Raw genomic sequence first — 18,510 nt, 5'->3', positions numbered from 1 at the left:
TACTTAAGAAGCATTTCCCTACATTGGATATACGAATCAAAATCTAGAACCGAACCTTCTAACATAAAATTTAGTCAATTAAAATTCTGCAGAGTAACATCTAGTGGGATCGGTTCCAGCTAAAGAATTAAATAATTACTGCTTACTCATGGAGTGCCTTCCTTATCACTTTAACTACAGCAAGATCCCTACAAATAATCTAGTAGTCTCGTGTATATGCAACTTCGCTTTTGTCTAATGTGCAGTATGTACACTTGTAGAGGCGAAAAATTTAAGATACGTGTCGTCTGCAGGCAGGTTTCTAGATTTAAACTTATGTATAATGTCGGCAAAAACATATTTTCGTGTATGTGAAACTCTTTCGTACAAGAAATTATTGTTAATTTAGTTGTAGAATTGAAAATGTTTAATTAGGACACCTTTAATAGACAAAACTTAACATACCCACGAGGCATTAATTTTTAGGCTCTTATTTATAAGATTTAATTATTTAATTTATAAAATTAAGGAAAAAATAATTTAGTTGATAATAATACATTTATTTTAAATCTATATCTTTTTTCTAAAATTATTTATGTAATTAATAATTTTTTCTCTTTTTTATATTGATTCTTCTCGGTCTTCTAATTAATTGTTAATCTATATAATTATTTATTATATTTTAGTAAACATAATAATTAATAAAAAAATATAAATTAGATTTTATCAAAATGAACAAGTAGCACTTTTAATGGAGTATTAAATTGGTTTATAGTTTCCACATGCAATGTCACATTAGATCTAAGATATTCATACACAAATTTATTATATTGATAAACATAAATTAAACAATTCATATTTTTTTATTTCCACTTAATTATGCTTTAAATTAAATTATTAATTCAATTTTTAATTATATACCCATACACACACAGTCAATTTTTTTTTTTTCATTTACTTTCAAACAAATTGTTTTACTTTGGTTTAATTAAAACATGCCTTTCTAGAACCTTCTTGTCTATTGCCTTTTTCAAGTTTCTTTCTACAAGAATTTGGCTCCTTTATATAGTAAGGGAATGCACTTTAGAAGATAAAATACAATAATAACCTCTCAAAATCTTCACTATCTTCTTTAGCGGCAGAGTACTATGGCTCGAACCAGATCGGTCTACAAATCTCAAACTGGTGGCTACAGTAAGGTGGGTGGTGGCGATAGAACATTGGTTGCTCACCAGAGTGAATCAGCGCTACCTAAACCTGAGAGTTCTAATATTTTGTCATCTCATGTCCTCCTAAAAGTATGATTATATATATATTCTTGTTTTTTAACATGAGTGTGTTAGTAAGTTATATTATTGAAATATTTTAAGATATTTTTTTAGTTATAGTTTGTTAACGCATTCGTACTATTAGCTAAACCATATATATATATATATAGTAGTTGTACCGTACGACCCAAAGAACTCGACACGTACTTAGCTCGTGAGGTCCTCACATGCACGTACGGTTCGTGGTCGTCCTAACTACCACTCGTGAACTCGGTCATGATGCATAGAGGAGCGGTCCACCAATGTGTCTTGGAACATTGTGTAACTACCTCAACATTAGAAAGGTATATATAGACTTAGAGGAGAGATCCCCAATTACTTTTGCCTCATCCCAAATATAAACACAAAAACACCTTAGAGCACTACTGACTTGCTCGTCGAGGCCCCTTTTGCAGGTACTTCCCCCCATTTCAATATCAAAGATCGGAGATTCTACTAAGAAGGAAAAGACCACATAGCTCAGTCGGATCTCATCGAAACTCAACAAGAACATTTTGGCACCCACCATGGGGCCGAGGAAAATTCTCTTACAGTTGCAAAATGGTAGCAACAAGGAGAGGTGATCCTAGTTTGTTTGCGTGCTCCACATGAGTCGAGACGTCAACCATACAGGAAATTTGAGAGCAAATGGAACAGTTACACAAGAAAATGGAGGCTAATTTGGGGGCCTCAAGGCAACAACATGAGGCGGACATGTGATGATTAAGGGAGGAAAACGTGTGCTTTGGGGGTACCATTGTACTCCCTAGTCTAGCATGCAAAACAATCCGTTCAAGTTAACCTACGACGCTGACACTATGGTACTTGTGGAGATCAGTGAACCTTCACTCTGCAGAAACAAGTTCAATGTGGCCAACAACTCAAAATTCTGGAAAATTGAGGAAGTCAGAAGTGAAGCTTGAGTTCAAGAAGAAGCCTATAAATGAAGAGTAACTCAAAAATACAACTCGAAGCTCAATAAACATAGCTTCAAGTCCAACGACTTGGTTTGGAGGCTTCGATGAGATACCAAGAAGGACAACTCAAAAGGAAAACTCGCACCAAAATGGAAGGCCCATTCCGCATCACCGAGTCCTTACAAGACAACGCATATAGGCTTGAAGACATTGCAGGAAAGGTCATCCCTAGGACCTGGAATGCAACTCACTTAAGACCATACTACAGTTAAAAATTGAGTAGTGTACTATTTTTCCTACTTCAGTATTTTCTCTCACTTGTAAAAAAATATGGGTTTTTGCTAAAGAGGCTTTAACGAGGCACGCCCAAGTACCTATGTAAAAGGATAGTTCACGAACCATACTATTAATACTATCCTTTTACCCAAACTCTATTTACTATATCTTTATTTGCATTATTTCTTTATTTGTTACGTCACATAGTCAATTGCCAAGTTAAGGAGGTCGAGTCCAAACCTTAGTTTTTTCAAGCGATCTTAGAGGTCGAATCCGAACCTTGGCACTTTCAAGGAATTTTAGAGGTCGGATCTAAACCTCAACTTTTTCAAGAGATCTTAGAGGTCGAATCCAAACCTCAGTTTTTTCAAGCGATCTTAGAGGTCGAATTCAATCCTAAAAATTTTCAAGCGATCTTAGAGGTCAAATCCAAGCTCAGCTTTTCCAAACAATCTTAGAGGTCAAATCCAAACTTTGGCTTTCTCAAGCGATCTTTGAGGTCAAATTTGAACCTCAACTTTTCCAAGCGATCTCAAGCGTTGAATCCAAACCTTAACCTTTCAATTTTACATACAAAATTCTTACGAGCTTAGTTTTTAAAAAATTATTTTCAAAACTTAGCTCTTAAAGCAATTATTTCCAAACACTTGCACAATATAAAACAAGCAAACATAACTTCATATTCATCATTCAAACTTATGTTTACAAACATTAAAACACCAACAAACACTACATCCATTACGTTCCATTACATTAGTCATTCCAACTCGACCTCTTTCTCCTATTCTCCCTTAGACTCAAAGCAAAGTTGGGACTCTCTAACAATCTCACCGTCAACGACGTCACAATTCACATCGAGTTGTGAAAAGTCGGAGGAAGGGAGCAACACTTTGACTTGACGTTGTGCCTTCTTGAAACCTTCTTGATGGTTAAGGACGATCAACCTTTTGGCCTTGTCAAACTTGACCGTCAGTGTAGACTTCACTTCCTCCTTCTTTCGCAACTCGCTCTTCAAATCTTCAATTTTCTTCTCCTGATCTGCAACTTTGTCCTTTGCAGTGGTCAGGTTCTCCTCCACTATTTTTTTCTCAGAGGTTAGCTCCTTCACCTTGGCGCTAATATCTTTCACTTGTTGATCTAAGTTAGCAACTCAACCGCTTAAGGCCTTATTCTTCTTAGCCTTACTCAACGAATAGCGAACATGTTTGTCAAGGTCTTCCTGCAGCTTCCCCACCAACTCCTTACTTTTGGCCAACTCTAGGTTGAGTTCCTTAGTCTTGCCAACCTCGACCTTCATCGACTTCAGCTTCGCGGCCATCGTTTTGGTCTTGTTGTTAGCCTTGGCCATTGTTTCCTTCCAGTGGTGAATAGTAGCAAGAGACCAACCAAGGAAGATCTCGCTCGCATCCAAACTCTCCACTGGGCCCACGTAGTCCACCATGTCGCGATCGATTTGACTCAGGAATGTGGAAGATTGGACAAATCGTGGCCCAGTCAGATCAGTATTCCAAAGGGAAACAATGTTAGGAGCCATAAAAACGTGATCCAAATAAGAAGTTTCCCTTCATGATAGTGCAAGGTGGCCTTATTCTTCTGAGATACCCCTATACTCGGGTTGTCCTCAAACCCTATTGAGGTTGATTTCTGAGCAACCTACGCTACCTTCTCCTTCTCGGTTGCGACCGACTTCTTGGTCGTATCCCTCTCCTTCTCCTTTTTCTTCTTTCTCCTTCTGCAACACCTCAGTGGGCACTTAGGCTGCATTGCCTTCCCCCACTCTCTTATCCCCCACCTTGAAACCATCTAGATAGACAACCTCACCTCAACACCGCTAACTTCAACTTGCTTTTCCATAGGCTTCACTGATTTCTTCATGAGATCGAATTTGGATGCATCCTTAACCTTCTTCCTCTTCTTCATCTTCCCAGCATCCGTTTAGTCATCGACCACCAAGCTCTTCAAATTCTTGTAGTCGTAGCCGTTCATGATTTCTGCAAACAACACAAAATAAAGTCGATCATTACTTCTCCATGTTTATTGAAAAAAGGTGGCGACATAAAAATACTCACTACTTAGGATGCGATCAGGAAAACGCGAGTTCGAAGTAGCCATAATGAATTTACACGACATCTCTCGTGGCCATTCCCATATAATTTCAATGTCTTTGACTTCTTGGGCCGATAATGGTTGGTAAGGACAAGATTTGAATCTAAAAGGAAAACGTTGCCAATAAAAAGGAAATTAGGAGTCGTCCCATCATCCTTGAAAAACAACTATTTCGAGTCTTCGCAAGCAGGATTGGGATGAACTCGAAAAAAAAACCCCACTTGAACTTTTTCCAAGACTGGGTAGACAACTAAAATAGTTTTCTGAATTTAAACGCATTCAAGGAGGCCTAGCCAACCTTGACACCCATCTTCAACTGATAAAAGTACATGAAATTATTAACAATGGGCTCAATTTTCAAACTCAATTGTTAGGATGAAGTTGGGCAACATTCATCAGACTTAACATCTCACATTCAAAATTTGAAAAAGGGAAGTTGAACATTCAATTATTTGAATACATCTTTGTACATGTACACGAAGTTGGTCTCACCCTTACATGCCCTTATAAACACACACTCCTCTGTGCTACAGGGGTCGACGATCAACAACTCGACATTGTCTAAGGTCGTCATGTTAACTTTCCTTTTCAACTCCTCCTCTATAGAGTTATGGGTTTGAAATCGAGTAGGATACGAGTTAACTTCTACAGAAACCCACTCATATCCAGGGATAGCAATGGGGGGGGGGGGGGGGGCGGACTTGTTCCCACTACTCTTCTTGATCCCTTTACCACCCTCAACGGTGTCGTCATCCCTTGTCCGGGTCTCCATCTCTGGTACTTGGACCAAACAACTCGATCAAATCTCGTCAAAACTCCGCAAGAACAGCAGTATTTTACAAATAATTAAAAGTAAATAAATATATTGCATATCATTATTAATTATTAATATATGATTAGGTGATTTTTTAAGAGAGAAAAAAAATTAATATATTATCACACACAGGATAGAACACAAGGAGTGACCCATCTCAAAACAATAGCAATATAAGCATAATAAAGACTTATAAATGGCTCATGTTCATTGGGGTCTAAACCAAACACTTGGCAGTGCCATAAACCGGTAATATTACATAGTTTGGGATAGTTACTGAATATTGAGTTTCAAGGATTGATATTTTCATTACTGAAGTTTGTTATTTTGTTTCATTATTGTTCCTATGTCGACGACGACAACAACCTTCAATCTTTTTATTTTTTATCCTACCTAATTCTCATTTTCAATTTAAACACATAGCGCACGTATACTTTTGAGGGATAACCATGTGAATCGATCCTCTGAGAACGATCCTAGGGTTAGCACACCATATACTACTTTCTTTCTTCAGTTTTCTTTAATTTTTTAGTTTTGTTTATATTGATTTCGTAACTTTTCCTTATATCTACTAATTTTGTTGCATTTATTGGAACAACACGGTGAAAGAGCATTTTCCAACTCAGCCAACACTCACGAAATTGCATGACGATCAGTAAATTCCATAGATGTAGTTAGATAGATGAAATACTAACTCACATTGAAATTATAAGATTGATTTGATGGTAAAAAAAAAAATCATCAGTTCAATTCTTTTCACTAATAAAATCTTAACCATTAACCATTAACATTAGTCTGATAAAAAAACAAATAAAGTTTACAACAGTTGTCACAAATTCCCTTGACAATAAACTACACTTGAGGAAAAGAGGTGGGATTCAATCGTGCAACAGGAATGCCAATAAGATCATTGGCCCTTGGAGCAGTCAATCCTGGTCGTTCATCCATGTTGATTAAACTTTTTCCGTGGTCTAAGATTTCACCTTGTGAACCAAACATCTTCCACTCAAAACACAGTATGAGTGCTCCAATGAAAGTGGGCAATTCACGCATGGCCAAAGGCATTCCAGGACACCCTCTCCTTCCACTACCAAATGGCAACAACTCAAAATGATGCCCTTTGGTATCTATAGCACTTCCTTCACCTTCTAGAAACCTCTCTGGCATGAATTCTAAAGGGTTCTTCCAGATATTTGGGTCCCTCCCCATAGCCCAAATGTTTACACAAACTATTGAACCTTTTGGAATCATGTTTCCATTAACCACGCAGTCTTCGATTCCTTTCCTCGTAATCATTGGTATTGGCGGGTGAAGTCTCATTGTTTCTTTAATGATGGCATGAATATAAGGGAGGTTTGAAATGTCTGCTTCACACACTAATCGCTTGTTTCCGGTGACTTTCTCTACCTCCTCTTGAGCTTTCTTCAACACCTTTGGATTGTTGAATAGTTCTGCTATTGTCCATTCCACTGATATGGCAGTTGTGTCAGTAGCTGCCGTAAAATAATCCTGAAAAATCATAATTAATAAATAAAATGTTGAGAGTTATTACTTAATTAGTTGTTCTCCTAAAGACAAATATGTGATCAAATTACGTGGCTGGAATATTGTTATGAAATAATAATAATCGCAAATTCATAATGTATACTAACATGTGGTCTTAAACGTCTACTATTCAAAAGTATGATAATTTTTTAAGTTATGATAATAAATAAGCTTGATCTTTTAACATTTTGACTTTTTACACGTCTTTTTCATGTTCCATCTTAAATAAAGAGTAACCACATATAGCCTTTTTCATGTGACAATACAGACACTTGCTCCTTTGTCGTCATATTATTTATTGTATTTAACTATTTATTGTACTTATATATTTTTTGTTATTTGCGCATCTCTGATCCTCTTGAGTCTACACAATGTTAAGTCATGGTTATAAAAAATGCTAATTGACAAGAACAAATTTCCAATAAAACATAACAAATATTGTAAATATATAGTTGTTTATTTTTCTATTTTATTTTATCTATTTATTTGTTTACACTTTCTCCCTCCATTCCAAAATGACCTTGTTTAATTTAAGTATTTTTTAAAATAGACATTTTCTTAATTATTTCATTCAAGGGAGGCTTGGTATCAAATAGAGTCCTAATTAATAATGGATATTATTATTTATCATATACGTCAAGTAAAAAAAAATATCTATATATCAAATATTTTGACTGACTATATGATAGATAATAGTGAAACAAATTGAGGTATAGATGTTTCATAAGTTATTATCCATTATAGTAATAGAAAATAAAAAAAAATCAAATTTTTAATTTTTAAATATAAGCAAAACTTAAATCCTTTTATTTTATTTAATGAGATTATTTTAAAATGCTTTTTTTAATAAAAAATTGTGTTTAATATAAGTTTTAAAAGATAATTTAAGAAAATATTTATTTTTTAATTAAAAATAGCATAATTTAATAAAATAAACTAACTTTGTGAGTGAGTGTAGTTTTCTTTTTTAATAAAAAAAAAAAGAAAGAAACGAAGTAATTAATAATATGTATATAAAGCATGAGTCACTCACCAAGATCAATTATTTGACATGGTTCCGAGTTAACTGGACCTCGCATTCTTTCTGCTCAGAAACATCCAGCAAAATGTCAAGAAAATCCTTAACTTTCTCATCACCTCCATCTTCACAACCCTCTTCCTTTGATTTCCTTCTCAACTCCTCACGATCAGAGATGATCTTCTCTAGCAGAGCATCGTACCTCTTATGTATGTCCAATGCCCTCTTCCTGAAACTTTGCAAGTCCATGTTTTTGCAAAACCCTAAGAAATCCGACACGTTAAACTCCCCGAAAATCCGCGTCACTTCACGAACCAAAGCCCGTGCCTGCTCTGCCTGACTATCAGTTCCGGAGCTCTTAATGCTCAACATCATCCGCGATATGACGTTGTTGGAAAGCCTCAAAAGCGCTTCGGTGAGGTTCACGCTCTCTTGGGCCTTTGATTTATGGAACAAAATTTGAATAAAGTCATGAACTTCCTGAGTTCGAATAGGTAGGAAGTGTCCGAGGGTTTTGTTTCCCAAGAGCTCAGTGGTGCTTAGTTTTTTCATGAACTTCCAGTAAGTGTCGTAAGGTGCAAACGCGAAAGTGGCGTTGTGGTAGGTGACCGTGTTGATGGCCATGTTCATTTTGCGGGAAGAGTATGTGAGCTCGTTGGTCTTGAGAAACTCTTTGGCGAGTGATGGGGTGCTTGCAACTATGAACTTAACGGAACCAATTCGAAGGCTTAGGAGGGGCCCATATCGGAGAGAAAGGTCTCGGAATGAGTGATGGATGAGTGGTTTAAGGAGGTGGAGATGACCTATTATGGGTATTGCTGGGGGGCTTGGAGGGTACTTCAAGTGAGCCTTTGGTTTGTTTTTTCTCACAAACAAGAGTTTGAGAAGGGAAGCAGAAATGAAGACAATGAGGAATACTAACAAGAGGGACTCAGATATCATCTTGTTGGTGGTTGGTTTGATTTGATTTGATTAATTTGGAAATGGCAATAGAGAGGGAAATGAACATGGTTTTCTGGGTTACTACCAACCGCTTTTTATAGTAATACACTAATACATATGCGTGCATATTGTAAATTTGAGTGGCATGCGTTGATTGGAAATTGGGTACGTGTTGCTATTTCGTAACAGTCATTGGAGTACGTAACATGTCTAGCCAATTAATGTCAACTAACGCTAGCTGATACGTGCAAGAAGTCCTTTAATTAATGTTGTTATTTTGAAGTTAACACCAAGTGTAATTTTTTTAATTATTTTAAAGTATATTATTACTCTCTCCGATCCATTTCAAAACAAGTGTCTCTCTTTGATGCAGTAGTCTCTTAAAAACACCAGATCTGCTTCCAGAATTAATATCAGAAGGCGAAGTTCTCAGAAAACGGTCAGTATATAATTCTGCCTCCTTAGACCGAGAAATTATTACTTCAATTGATATATTTGTCAGTATAATTTCTCTCTTCTTTTAATTAAAGATATTTTAATCTTAAAATAATTAGTACAATACTAAACATTAGTACTATGAATTAGGTGTTATGAAAAAGAACAAACACTCCAATTTGCTGGCATGTTAATTACGTGCTACAATGGCTGCAAGTTGAAAATTTGAGTGGCATGAATTGATTAGAAATTGGGTGCAACACCACTTTTTAGGGTACGTAACATGCCTGCAAATTACTGTCAAGGTAGGATGGGATGGGGTAGCTACAATGGCTGCAAGTTGAAAATTTGAGTGGCATGAATTGTAAGTAACATGCCTGCAAATTACTGTCAAGGTAGGATGTTATTATTGCTATTAAAAAGTAGACTTTTAATATTGATTATTAAAGATTTTTAATATTGATTATTAATTGATCTTAAAACTATTATGATTAAAAATATTAAGTTCTTTTTACCCTCACTAAAACGAAAACCCAGCTACCCCATCCCATCTGGGTGTCAGTGATTTCGTAACAGTCATTGGTGTACGTAACATGCCTTCAAATTACTGTCAAGGTAGGATGTTATTATTGCTATTAAAAAATAGACTTTTAATATTAATTATTAATTGATTTTAAAATTATTATCGTTAAAAAAATTAAGATTAACATTGATTTTTTAAAACTGATGTTAAACTAAATTACACAATATCAATTTTTTTAAAAAATGATATTGTTTTTTGTTCACCAACATTAGTTTTTAGAAAAAATAATATTGTGTTTTGAATTTTTTTTTAATATCATGTTTGCTTTTTTTAGTTACCAACTATAATTATACATTATATAACCTATCATTTAAAGTTATAAAAACTCTAAAAATAAATATAAGTCATCATTAAAAAGAAGTAAATGAAAATTAAATGTAATAAAATTAGAATATGCAATATATTTTATATAATAAACATTTCAACCATCATTTTCCACAAAATATATCACTAAGAGTTATAAACAAAAATTTACATATATTAGTATGGTATGATGTACTTAAATTATAAACAAATTCAAAATAAAACAAAGTTAGATGTTACATCCAAATTTTACAAACTTCTTCCAATGATTATAAACAATCTTGTATTTTGTAATCCCTTTCAAATTCAGATAGGTGAATCCAACACCTTTCATAAATGAGTACATGGTACTTTGCATACCCTGAAATTAACATTAATTTCATGTTTGATATGTATATGATTTTAAAATTTGACACACAAAGGTGCTTTTGTATTGATTATATGTAGCGTTGAGTTACTCATTAAACTGCTGCAAGTCACTTTGTACTCATTCAGTAGAATTTTATAAGTTTTTGATTGAGAGCTGTTTTTGAATATGGTCAAAAAGAAAACACTCTGTCCAAAATGGGTCATGATCACTTGATGATTTTTCATGAGTCCATGGAAATTTCTTAGTTATGTCCATTTAACCAGTATAGTTGGGTTCTCCGGATCTTGATTGTATGTAACAGAGTGTATGTTGTCATTACTGTCCAACATATGTCATGTATGCTCTAGTTGATCCTTCTATCTTAGAATAATGCTATATTTAAAGTAAACTAATATAAACAATATTGATGTGTTATGTCATGTCATGTTTATTTGAGAATAGTCTTAAAATTCCTAACCCGATTCTTAATATGAACTGTGTTGAACATTTTTTCTGATTTTTTATTAATCTTCATCATTGTCTTAGTCATTTCATTCCAATTCTTTTGATCTTCATTCATCATTTCTAAACCTCGTTTAACAATATAAAAGTTACTATTATTAAATGGTGAAACATAAATAAACATCTCAATAAGCTTAGTATACAATTGTATCAAAAATCTGTTCATACACTAATCTTTTCATTTTCTTTCGACCATTCGTAAAGCTCCATGCCAATTATAAGTAAATGAGTAGTATAACTATTTGTAGCAAAAAGTAAAATACTAGAACACTAATAATACTTATTTTATGGATTAATTCAAAGATAATGATAAAAGATAATGAGTGTGCGGATTGGTAAAAAAAATGCTCATTTTTTCTATTCTAAGAACCATAAATTTGCTTAAAGCATTGGTATCTTTTAAGTATTATACCACATATGAACATGATTGCATGATTGGTTATCATCTAATTTATACATCTTAATTTATTGAGACCAGCTAATGCAACTCAATTGATTGAAACTAGCTAATGCAACTAAATTGTAAGTGTTGGTACAACTAACTAACATAACTACTAGAGCTTTGTATGACCTCTTATGTATTAGGTGCATGGTCACTTATGCAAATTTTATAAAACCACCATATATGCAACATTACAAAAACATAACTGTGTCACCAAAGAATTTTACTAAGAATCGTCATTAACCTCATATAATGTACATGAAGGTGCTATCATATACATAACCCACAAGGCCACAACTATATACAAAAGGATGCACTATCATAGCTTAATTAAAAACACAAGTATAATTTTACTTCCATGTGCATAACCACAAACCAAACAAATATAAAAAATAAAAAACAACAAAACTATCATAACTTACGAACACAAGCTTCATTAGAGGATTGCAAATTCATCTCACTATTTACACATAACTTCAATTTTTTCGTACAAATAAAAAAATCAGCATAGACAAGGATCAATAAAAAATCAACTCAACAAAACTAAATCACAATAACCACTTAAAATTGGAGAGCAACATATTTAAAATTCATCTCAATAGAAAGAGAAGAAAAGAAATTGGTTAACCAAAAGGGACTTGTGAGCGGGAATGGGAACAGCGTCAGAATTGTTGATGGAAGATTGAACCTACGTGTTCACGGAAGTTCTTTTTTGTGTCTTGAGAATAATATAATTCACGAAGAAGATAAAGAAAAAGAGAAAAACATACCAGAAGTTGTGGGTGAGTGAGCGATAGCGAGACCTCTCCTTTCGTGACCTCGTCACCGCCGTGAAGAGTCGTAATCGAGAGCGAGAGTGATGAGTGGAAGCGCTCTGAGGTTCGAGTGACAATGAGATAAGGTTCGACTGAGAGTAAGAAAAGGGTTCGAACTAGTGAGAGTGAGAAAGGGTTCAAATGAGCGAGCTTGAGGGTTTAGGTGTCACAGCAATTGTTATAAAAGATCCAACAACATTGATTTTTTTAAAATCAATGTTAACATGAATATATTATGATCAAGTTTTCAAAAATTGATATTAATGAACTCATATTAATATCAATTTTTTAAAAAATTAATGTTAACAAAATCATCTTATTTATAAAGATATCATCTTATTAACATCAATTTTATCAAAAACTGATATAATGATGTTAAAAACTTATTTTTTAATAGTGTATTTTAAAGTTAACAAGACTATATAGTTTTTTTATTTAATTTAAAGTAATCATGATGGTTTTTTGGTATACTGGATTCATAAGCATGATTATAAGGTTGCAGGAAAAAAACTAATTAAATGACACGCAAGCCCTGTCTTAAATTAATAACACCAGATCTGCAGATCGAATTAATACCAGAAGGCGAAGAACTCAAGAAACGGTCAGTAACAGCCAACATGTCTTGGCTATCTTGTCGGCTTCACGAGAGATAGACGAGAAAACAACACTCCAATCCCTCTGAATCCAAAGCTGATCGAATTCTGTTAATAACGAGAAATAGAGAGGTTACTGGACACAGTGATTAGATTTTGGGAGAAATTGTTAAAGAAAACCCTCATGGTAACTACTAATATGTATATCACCTATTAAATGATTAAATACATAGTACTACGTCTCTGTTCCTACATGTAAAATTCTTTTTGAAAATTTATTTATCTTAGTTTTATAAAATATTTTTTCTAATTTTTAAAATATAATTATTATTTTTTACATTTTTTATTTAATTATTTTTTCTTCAAATATTAATAAAAAATAATTAAATAAATAAAAGATAAAAAAATAATAATTTTAAAATAATAACAGATTTAATATAATTAACTAAAATAATTATCTTTATCGAAGAATGTAAATTAATTGAAAACAAATGAAGTTTTTGTGCAGTGCATGCCGACAAGAACTATTTTAAATTTTATAAATTAAAACCAATACTTTTATGTTTGAAAACTCGAAATTAAATACAATTGTATTTATAGAAATAAAAAATATAATTTATCTGAAAAATGTTTAATGTCTAAATAATGGGGTTGGCAAAAGTAAACTATATGAAACACTATTAAGTGTATTAAACTATGCATTTTCATAGAGCATTAAAAGTACAAAATATGTTGCACTAGGAATATCTTCCAAATTCAGAGATTTTGGCGCTTCGCCCGTTAAGAGAGTGTCATTCGCACAGATTTACCCCATAGGAAGTAGAAGAATGATACTAGTAATTTGTTCCGTTTATACATCTCCTTAATTTTTTTTAGTGTTATAAGCTGATTAAATTGGTGTCTCTAATTTTGGGCTATTATTAATTAGTAGAGAAAAGGAGAAACAATTTTGCCAATAGCCTGGACGCTGGAGTGCTGTAATAATATGGTGATTGAGGTCTCGTAGGGCTGAACTTTAATCAGAAATAATCAGCAACCTGACATTTTGGGTGTCTTACATTTCTGGAGTGGATTAATTAAGGGCGAAATCAAGAAGTCTTACACCCTATTTAATTTTTGGACCAGTGCATTAACTCTATGTAATATTCATCAGATTGTTAAAATGGATATTTTTACAGAGACAAATACTAATAAGTGTTTTTAGGATGCATAAAAATGCATTCATCAATAACTTTTAAACGTGTTTTCATATAATTTTTAATAATTTTTTCTTTTTTTAATTCTTTAATCAATACTTTTAAACACTGATTAAATAGATATTTTTATATATTATACAGTGCGTGAATAATAGAAGAAGAGTTGGAATATCTTTGTAGTCTCTTCCAGTAATAATATTTGGTCATAAAATACTAGGTTTTATATAAGACAGAGAATTAATGGTGATTGGCTTATTGCAAACCAAAAATAATATGAGGAAAAGGTGGAAATGTTGTCATTCAAGATGGTGACTATAGCTGTCCTTTTTATTTTGCTATTTACAAGATGAAACAACTCTGATCGATCTTAATGTTCACCTGCAGGTTTGCTTATTTGATTTGGAGTTATATATTGCTATAAATGGGATGGGAACTAAATTTCGCCCACCAAGAAAAAAAATTCTACTTTCTATTCTATAATTATAATTTATAATTTATAATAAATAAATAAATAAATAAAATATGATCAGCATTTTTTTTCCCGAAAACTTCTTAGAAGTTAGAACCCCATGATACCTACCATATTTGAATTGCAGCCCTGCATGTTCAACTGAAGAACCGTGGTTTGTTCTTCTTTCTAACCTCATCTAACAATAAGTGGCTATCAAATAGGCAAGTGGACATTTTCTCTCATGCATGGTAGAAATTAAAAAAAAAAAAAAGACACACTAATGCTTTTCTTTGGATTAAAATAAATACTTGCTCTGAACTTATATATAATAAGTAAAAATAAATACTTTCATATTGATTAATAAAATTAGTTGAAATATTTAATTTTACTAGTATAAAATAATAAGAATATTTTTAAAATATTCTTTATTAGAATTTAATATCATGAATAAAATCCTTAAAAATAAACTTACAATTAAATAAAAAATATTTTAACAATGATATTATTAAATAGGAGTAAAATTAATTAAATTTATTTATATTTAAATTCAAGATACAAGATAATTTTTGTGCATATATATTCAGAAGAAATAAATTTTAGTGGCAGCTCCACATCCTTTATCAAAAAGTTTTTCAATTTATTGTTCCATCTCTTCGTAATATCCTAGTTGCATATACAGAAAAATTAAAGTTAAAACCATGACAAATATATTGAAAATTCGAACTGTTAGACATTCAAATTTAACAGATTCTACGTGGAAACAAGTCTTGTCTATATGTAGGCTTGTTGTACTCAATTGTATTATGTAATGCCAAATATTTAAAATACTACTTACAAAATTCAATAAATTTTGCAACAAGATAATTTTTATTCAATTTCGTCTTTATTTGAATAAAAAAAATACATAGAAGGAACATTTTCCAGCTCCTACACTCATCATAATCATAATATCTTAGATATATTACACCACAAATACGATTTGAAAGAACATTTTTCAACTCATACACCTACCATAATATCAAACTGCATGAGTTTATCATGGAAATAATACTGACTCTATTTTTCATGGAAATACTTATTAGTTGGCACGTATAACTCTTTGTTGTCACAAATTCCCTTGACAATAAACTACATTTGAAGAAAAGGAGTGGGATTCAATCGTGCAACAGGAATGCCAATAAGATCATTGGCCCTTGGGGCAGTCAATCCTGGCCGTTCATCCATACTGATTAAGCTTCTTCCATGATCTAAGATTTCACCTTGTGAACCTAACATCTTCCACTCAAAGCATTGTATGAGTGCTCCAATGATGGTGGGCAATTCACGCATGGCCAAAGGCATTCCAGGACACCCTCTCCTTCCACTGCCAAATGGCAACAACTCAAAATGATGCCCTTTGGTATCTATAGCACTTCCTTCACCTTCTAGAAACCTCTCTGGCCTGAATTCTAAAGGGTTCTTCCAGATATTTGGGTCCCTTCCCATAGCCCAAATGTTTACACAAACTATTGAACCTTTTGGAATCATGTTTCCATTAACCACGCAGTCTTCGATTCCTTTCCTCATAATCATTGGTATTGGCGGGTGAAGTCTCATTGTTTCTTTTATGATGGCATGAATATAAGGAAGGTTTGGAATGTCTGCTTCACACACTAATTGCGTGTTTCCGGTGACTCTATCAACTTCCTCTTGCGCTTTCTTTAACACCTTTGGATTGTTAAATAGTTCTGCTATTGTCCATTCCACTGATATGGCAGTTGTGTCAGTAGCTGCCGTAAAATAATCCTGTAATAATAAATAAATAAAAAACATTATAAGTTTTCTGTTCTCCTAATTAAAAACCAAATATGTGATAAATTATATTACTGGAATATTAATCATAAATTCATGTTGTACACTAAAATGTAGTCTTAAACGTCTATTCAAAAGTATGAAAACTTTTGGAGAAAAAAAAGAGCTTATTCTGTTACATTTTGATTTTTATGCACATGTCTTTTTCACGGGATTTAATGTTTTTTCACGTTCAACTTAATAAACAGATATATAACTTTTTCCATTTCACAATTTAATACTTACCTTACACTACCTACTACCTCTCTTCCTTTATCAAATTATTTAGTAGATTTATTTTTTTTTATTTGTGTATTCTCTCTTCCCCTTTTGAGTGTACACAATCTTAAATAATGGTTATAAAAAAATGCTAATTGATAAGAAGTTGTCAATAAAACATAAAAGTTATTGTTAATATATAATTTTTTATTTTTTATCGCATAATTTATACATCTACACTTTCTCAATTTATTTTATTTTTCTTGCTATTTGTCTTATTCCCAGTCCAAGATTAGGAGGACCTACGGTTTGGAAAATTCAACATGCATTTCCTAACGATGGCTATAAAGTTCATACGTATTATTTCATGCAGCTAGGGAGGCTTGGTATCAAACATAGGAAAATAGATTGCATGCATTCACACAGTCGTGAATGAATGCATGAACGTGGACCATCTGATTTGATCCGACGATTAGTATTTTTTAAGTTAAATTATTAAAATAATTTATAAATCATTAGATCTTCATTAAACAATTTTAATCATTTGACAACATAAATACGTGCTTCCTCCGACAGGAGGGAATTCGAATCCCAAATATAGAGGTTGTTATCATCCATTATAGTAGTAATAAATAGTAATCTGTACATAAAGCATGACTTACGTACCAAGATCAATGATTTGACATGGTTCCGAGTTAACTGGACCTCGCATTCTTTCTGCTCAGCAACATCCAACAAAATGTCAAGAAAATCCTTCACTTTCTCATCATCTCCATCTTCACAGCCATCTACCTTTGATTTCCTTCTCAACTCCTCACGATCAGAGATGATCTTCTCTAGCAGAGCATCGTACCTCTTATGTATGTCCAATGCCCTCTTCCTGAAACCTTGCAAGTCCAAGTTTTTGCAGAAACCTAAGAAATCCGACACGTTAAACTCCCCGAAAATCTGCGTCACTTCACGAACCAAAGTCCGTGCCTGCTCTGCCTGGCTGTCTGTACCGGAGCTCTTAATGCTCAACATCATCTGCGATATTACGTTGTTGGAAAGACTCAAAAGCGCTTCGGTGAGGTTCACGCTCTCTTGGGCCTTTGATTTATGGAACAAAAATTGAATGATGTCATGAACTTCCCTCGTCCGAATAGGTAGGAAGTGTCCGAGGGTTTTGTTTCCCAAGAGCTCAGTGGTGCTTAGTTTTTTCATGAACTTCCAGTAAGTGTCGTAAGGTGCAAACGCAAACGTGGCGTTGTGGTAAGTGACCATGTTGATGGCCATGTTCATTTTGCGGGAAGAGTATGTGAGCTCGTTGGTCTTGAGAAACTCTTGGGCGAGTGATGGGGTGCTTGCAACTATGAACTTAACGGAACCAATTCGAAGGCTTAGGAGGGGCCCATATCGGAGAGAGAGGTCTCGGAATGAGTGATGGATGAGGGGTTTAAGGAGGTGGAGATGACCTATTATGGGTATTGCAGGTGGGCTTGGTGGGTTCTTCAAGTGGGCCTTTGGTTTGTTTTCTCTCACAAACAAGAGTTTGAGAAGGGAAGCAGAAATGAAGACAATGAGGAATACTAACAAGAGGGACTCAGAAATCATCTTGTTGGTGGTTGGTTTGATTAATTAGGAAAATGAACATGGTTTTCTTTTCTGCGTTACTAACAACCGGTTTTTATAGTAAACTTATGCATTGAAAATTTGAGTGGAATCCGTTGATTGGGGATTCGGTCTTTGCTAACTAGCGCTCTTATTAATTAGCGTTTCCATTGGAAAATAGACATGAACGTTAGTACGTAACATGTCAACCAAATTATTGTCCAAGAGGAATTGCGCTAGCTGATACGTGCAAGGAGTTCCTTAATTAATTAAAGTTG

At 33.5% G+C, this 18,510-nt stretch overlaps 2 protein-coding genes and 1 pseudogene across 2 annotated transcripts; all 3 read right to left on the bottom strand.

Annotated features, from left to right (window-relative positions):
• Positions 1-6,230: 6,230 nt before the first annotated feature.
• On the bottom strand, positions 6,231-7,186 carry LOC114380296 (annotated as a pseudogene).
• LOC114379736 (licodione synthase-like) lies at positions 6,252-8,946 on the bottom strand. The gene is made up of 2 exons (XM_028338426.1): positions 7,978-8,946; positions 6,252-6,908 (listed from the first exon to the last, which is right to left on the bottom strand). Exon 1 carries the CDS (start codon positions 8,902-8,904, stop codon positions 7,987-7,989), a length of 918 nt encoding a protein of 305 aa, XP_028194227.1. The 5' UTR covers positions 8,905-8,946; the 3' UTR covers positions 6,252-6,908; positions 7,978-7,986.
• Positions 8,947-15,441: 6,495 nt separating this feature from the next.
• On the bottom strand, positions 15,442-18,287 carry LOC114379343 (licodione synthase-like). The gene is made up of 2 exons (XM_028337986.1): positions 17,309-18,287; positions 15,442-16,378 (listed from the first exon to the last, which is right to left on the bottom strand). The coding sequence occupies exons 1-2, from the start codon at positions 18,233-18,235 to the stop codon at positions 15,722-15,724; spliced, it is 1,584 nt and encodes a 527-aa protein (XP_028193787.1). The 5' UTR covers positions 18,236-18,287; the 3' UTR covers positions 15,442-15,721.
• Positions 18,288-18,510: the final 223 nt, after the last annotated feature.

The sequence above is a fragment of the Glycine soja genome, chromosome 12 (genome assembly GCF_004193775.1).
Source record: "Glycine soja cultivar W05 chromosome 12, ASM419377v2, whole genome shotgun sequence".
In the NCBI taxonomy this organism is placed as follows: Eukaryota; Viridiplantae; Streptophyta; class Magnoliopsida; order Fabales; family Fabaceae; genus Glycine; species Glycine soja.
The sequence above is the reverse complement of the archived record's forward strand: the minus strand, read 5'-3'. Positions and strand labels throughout refer to the sequence as shown.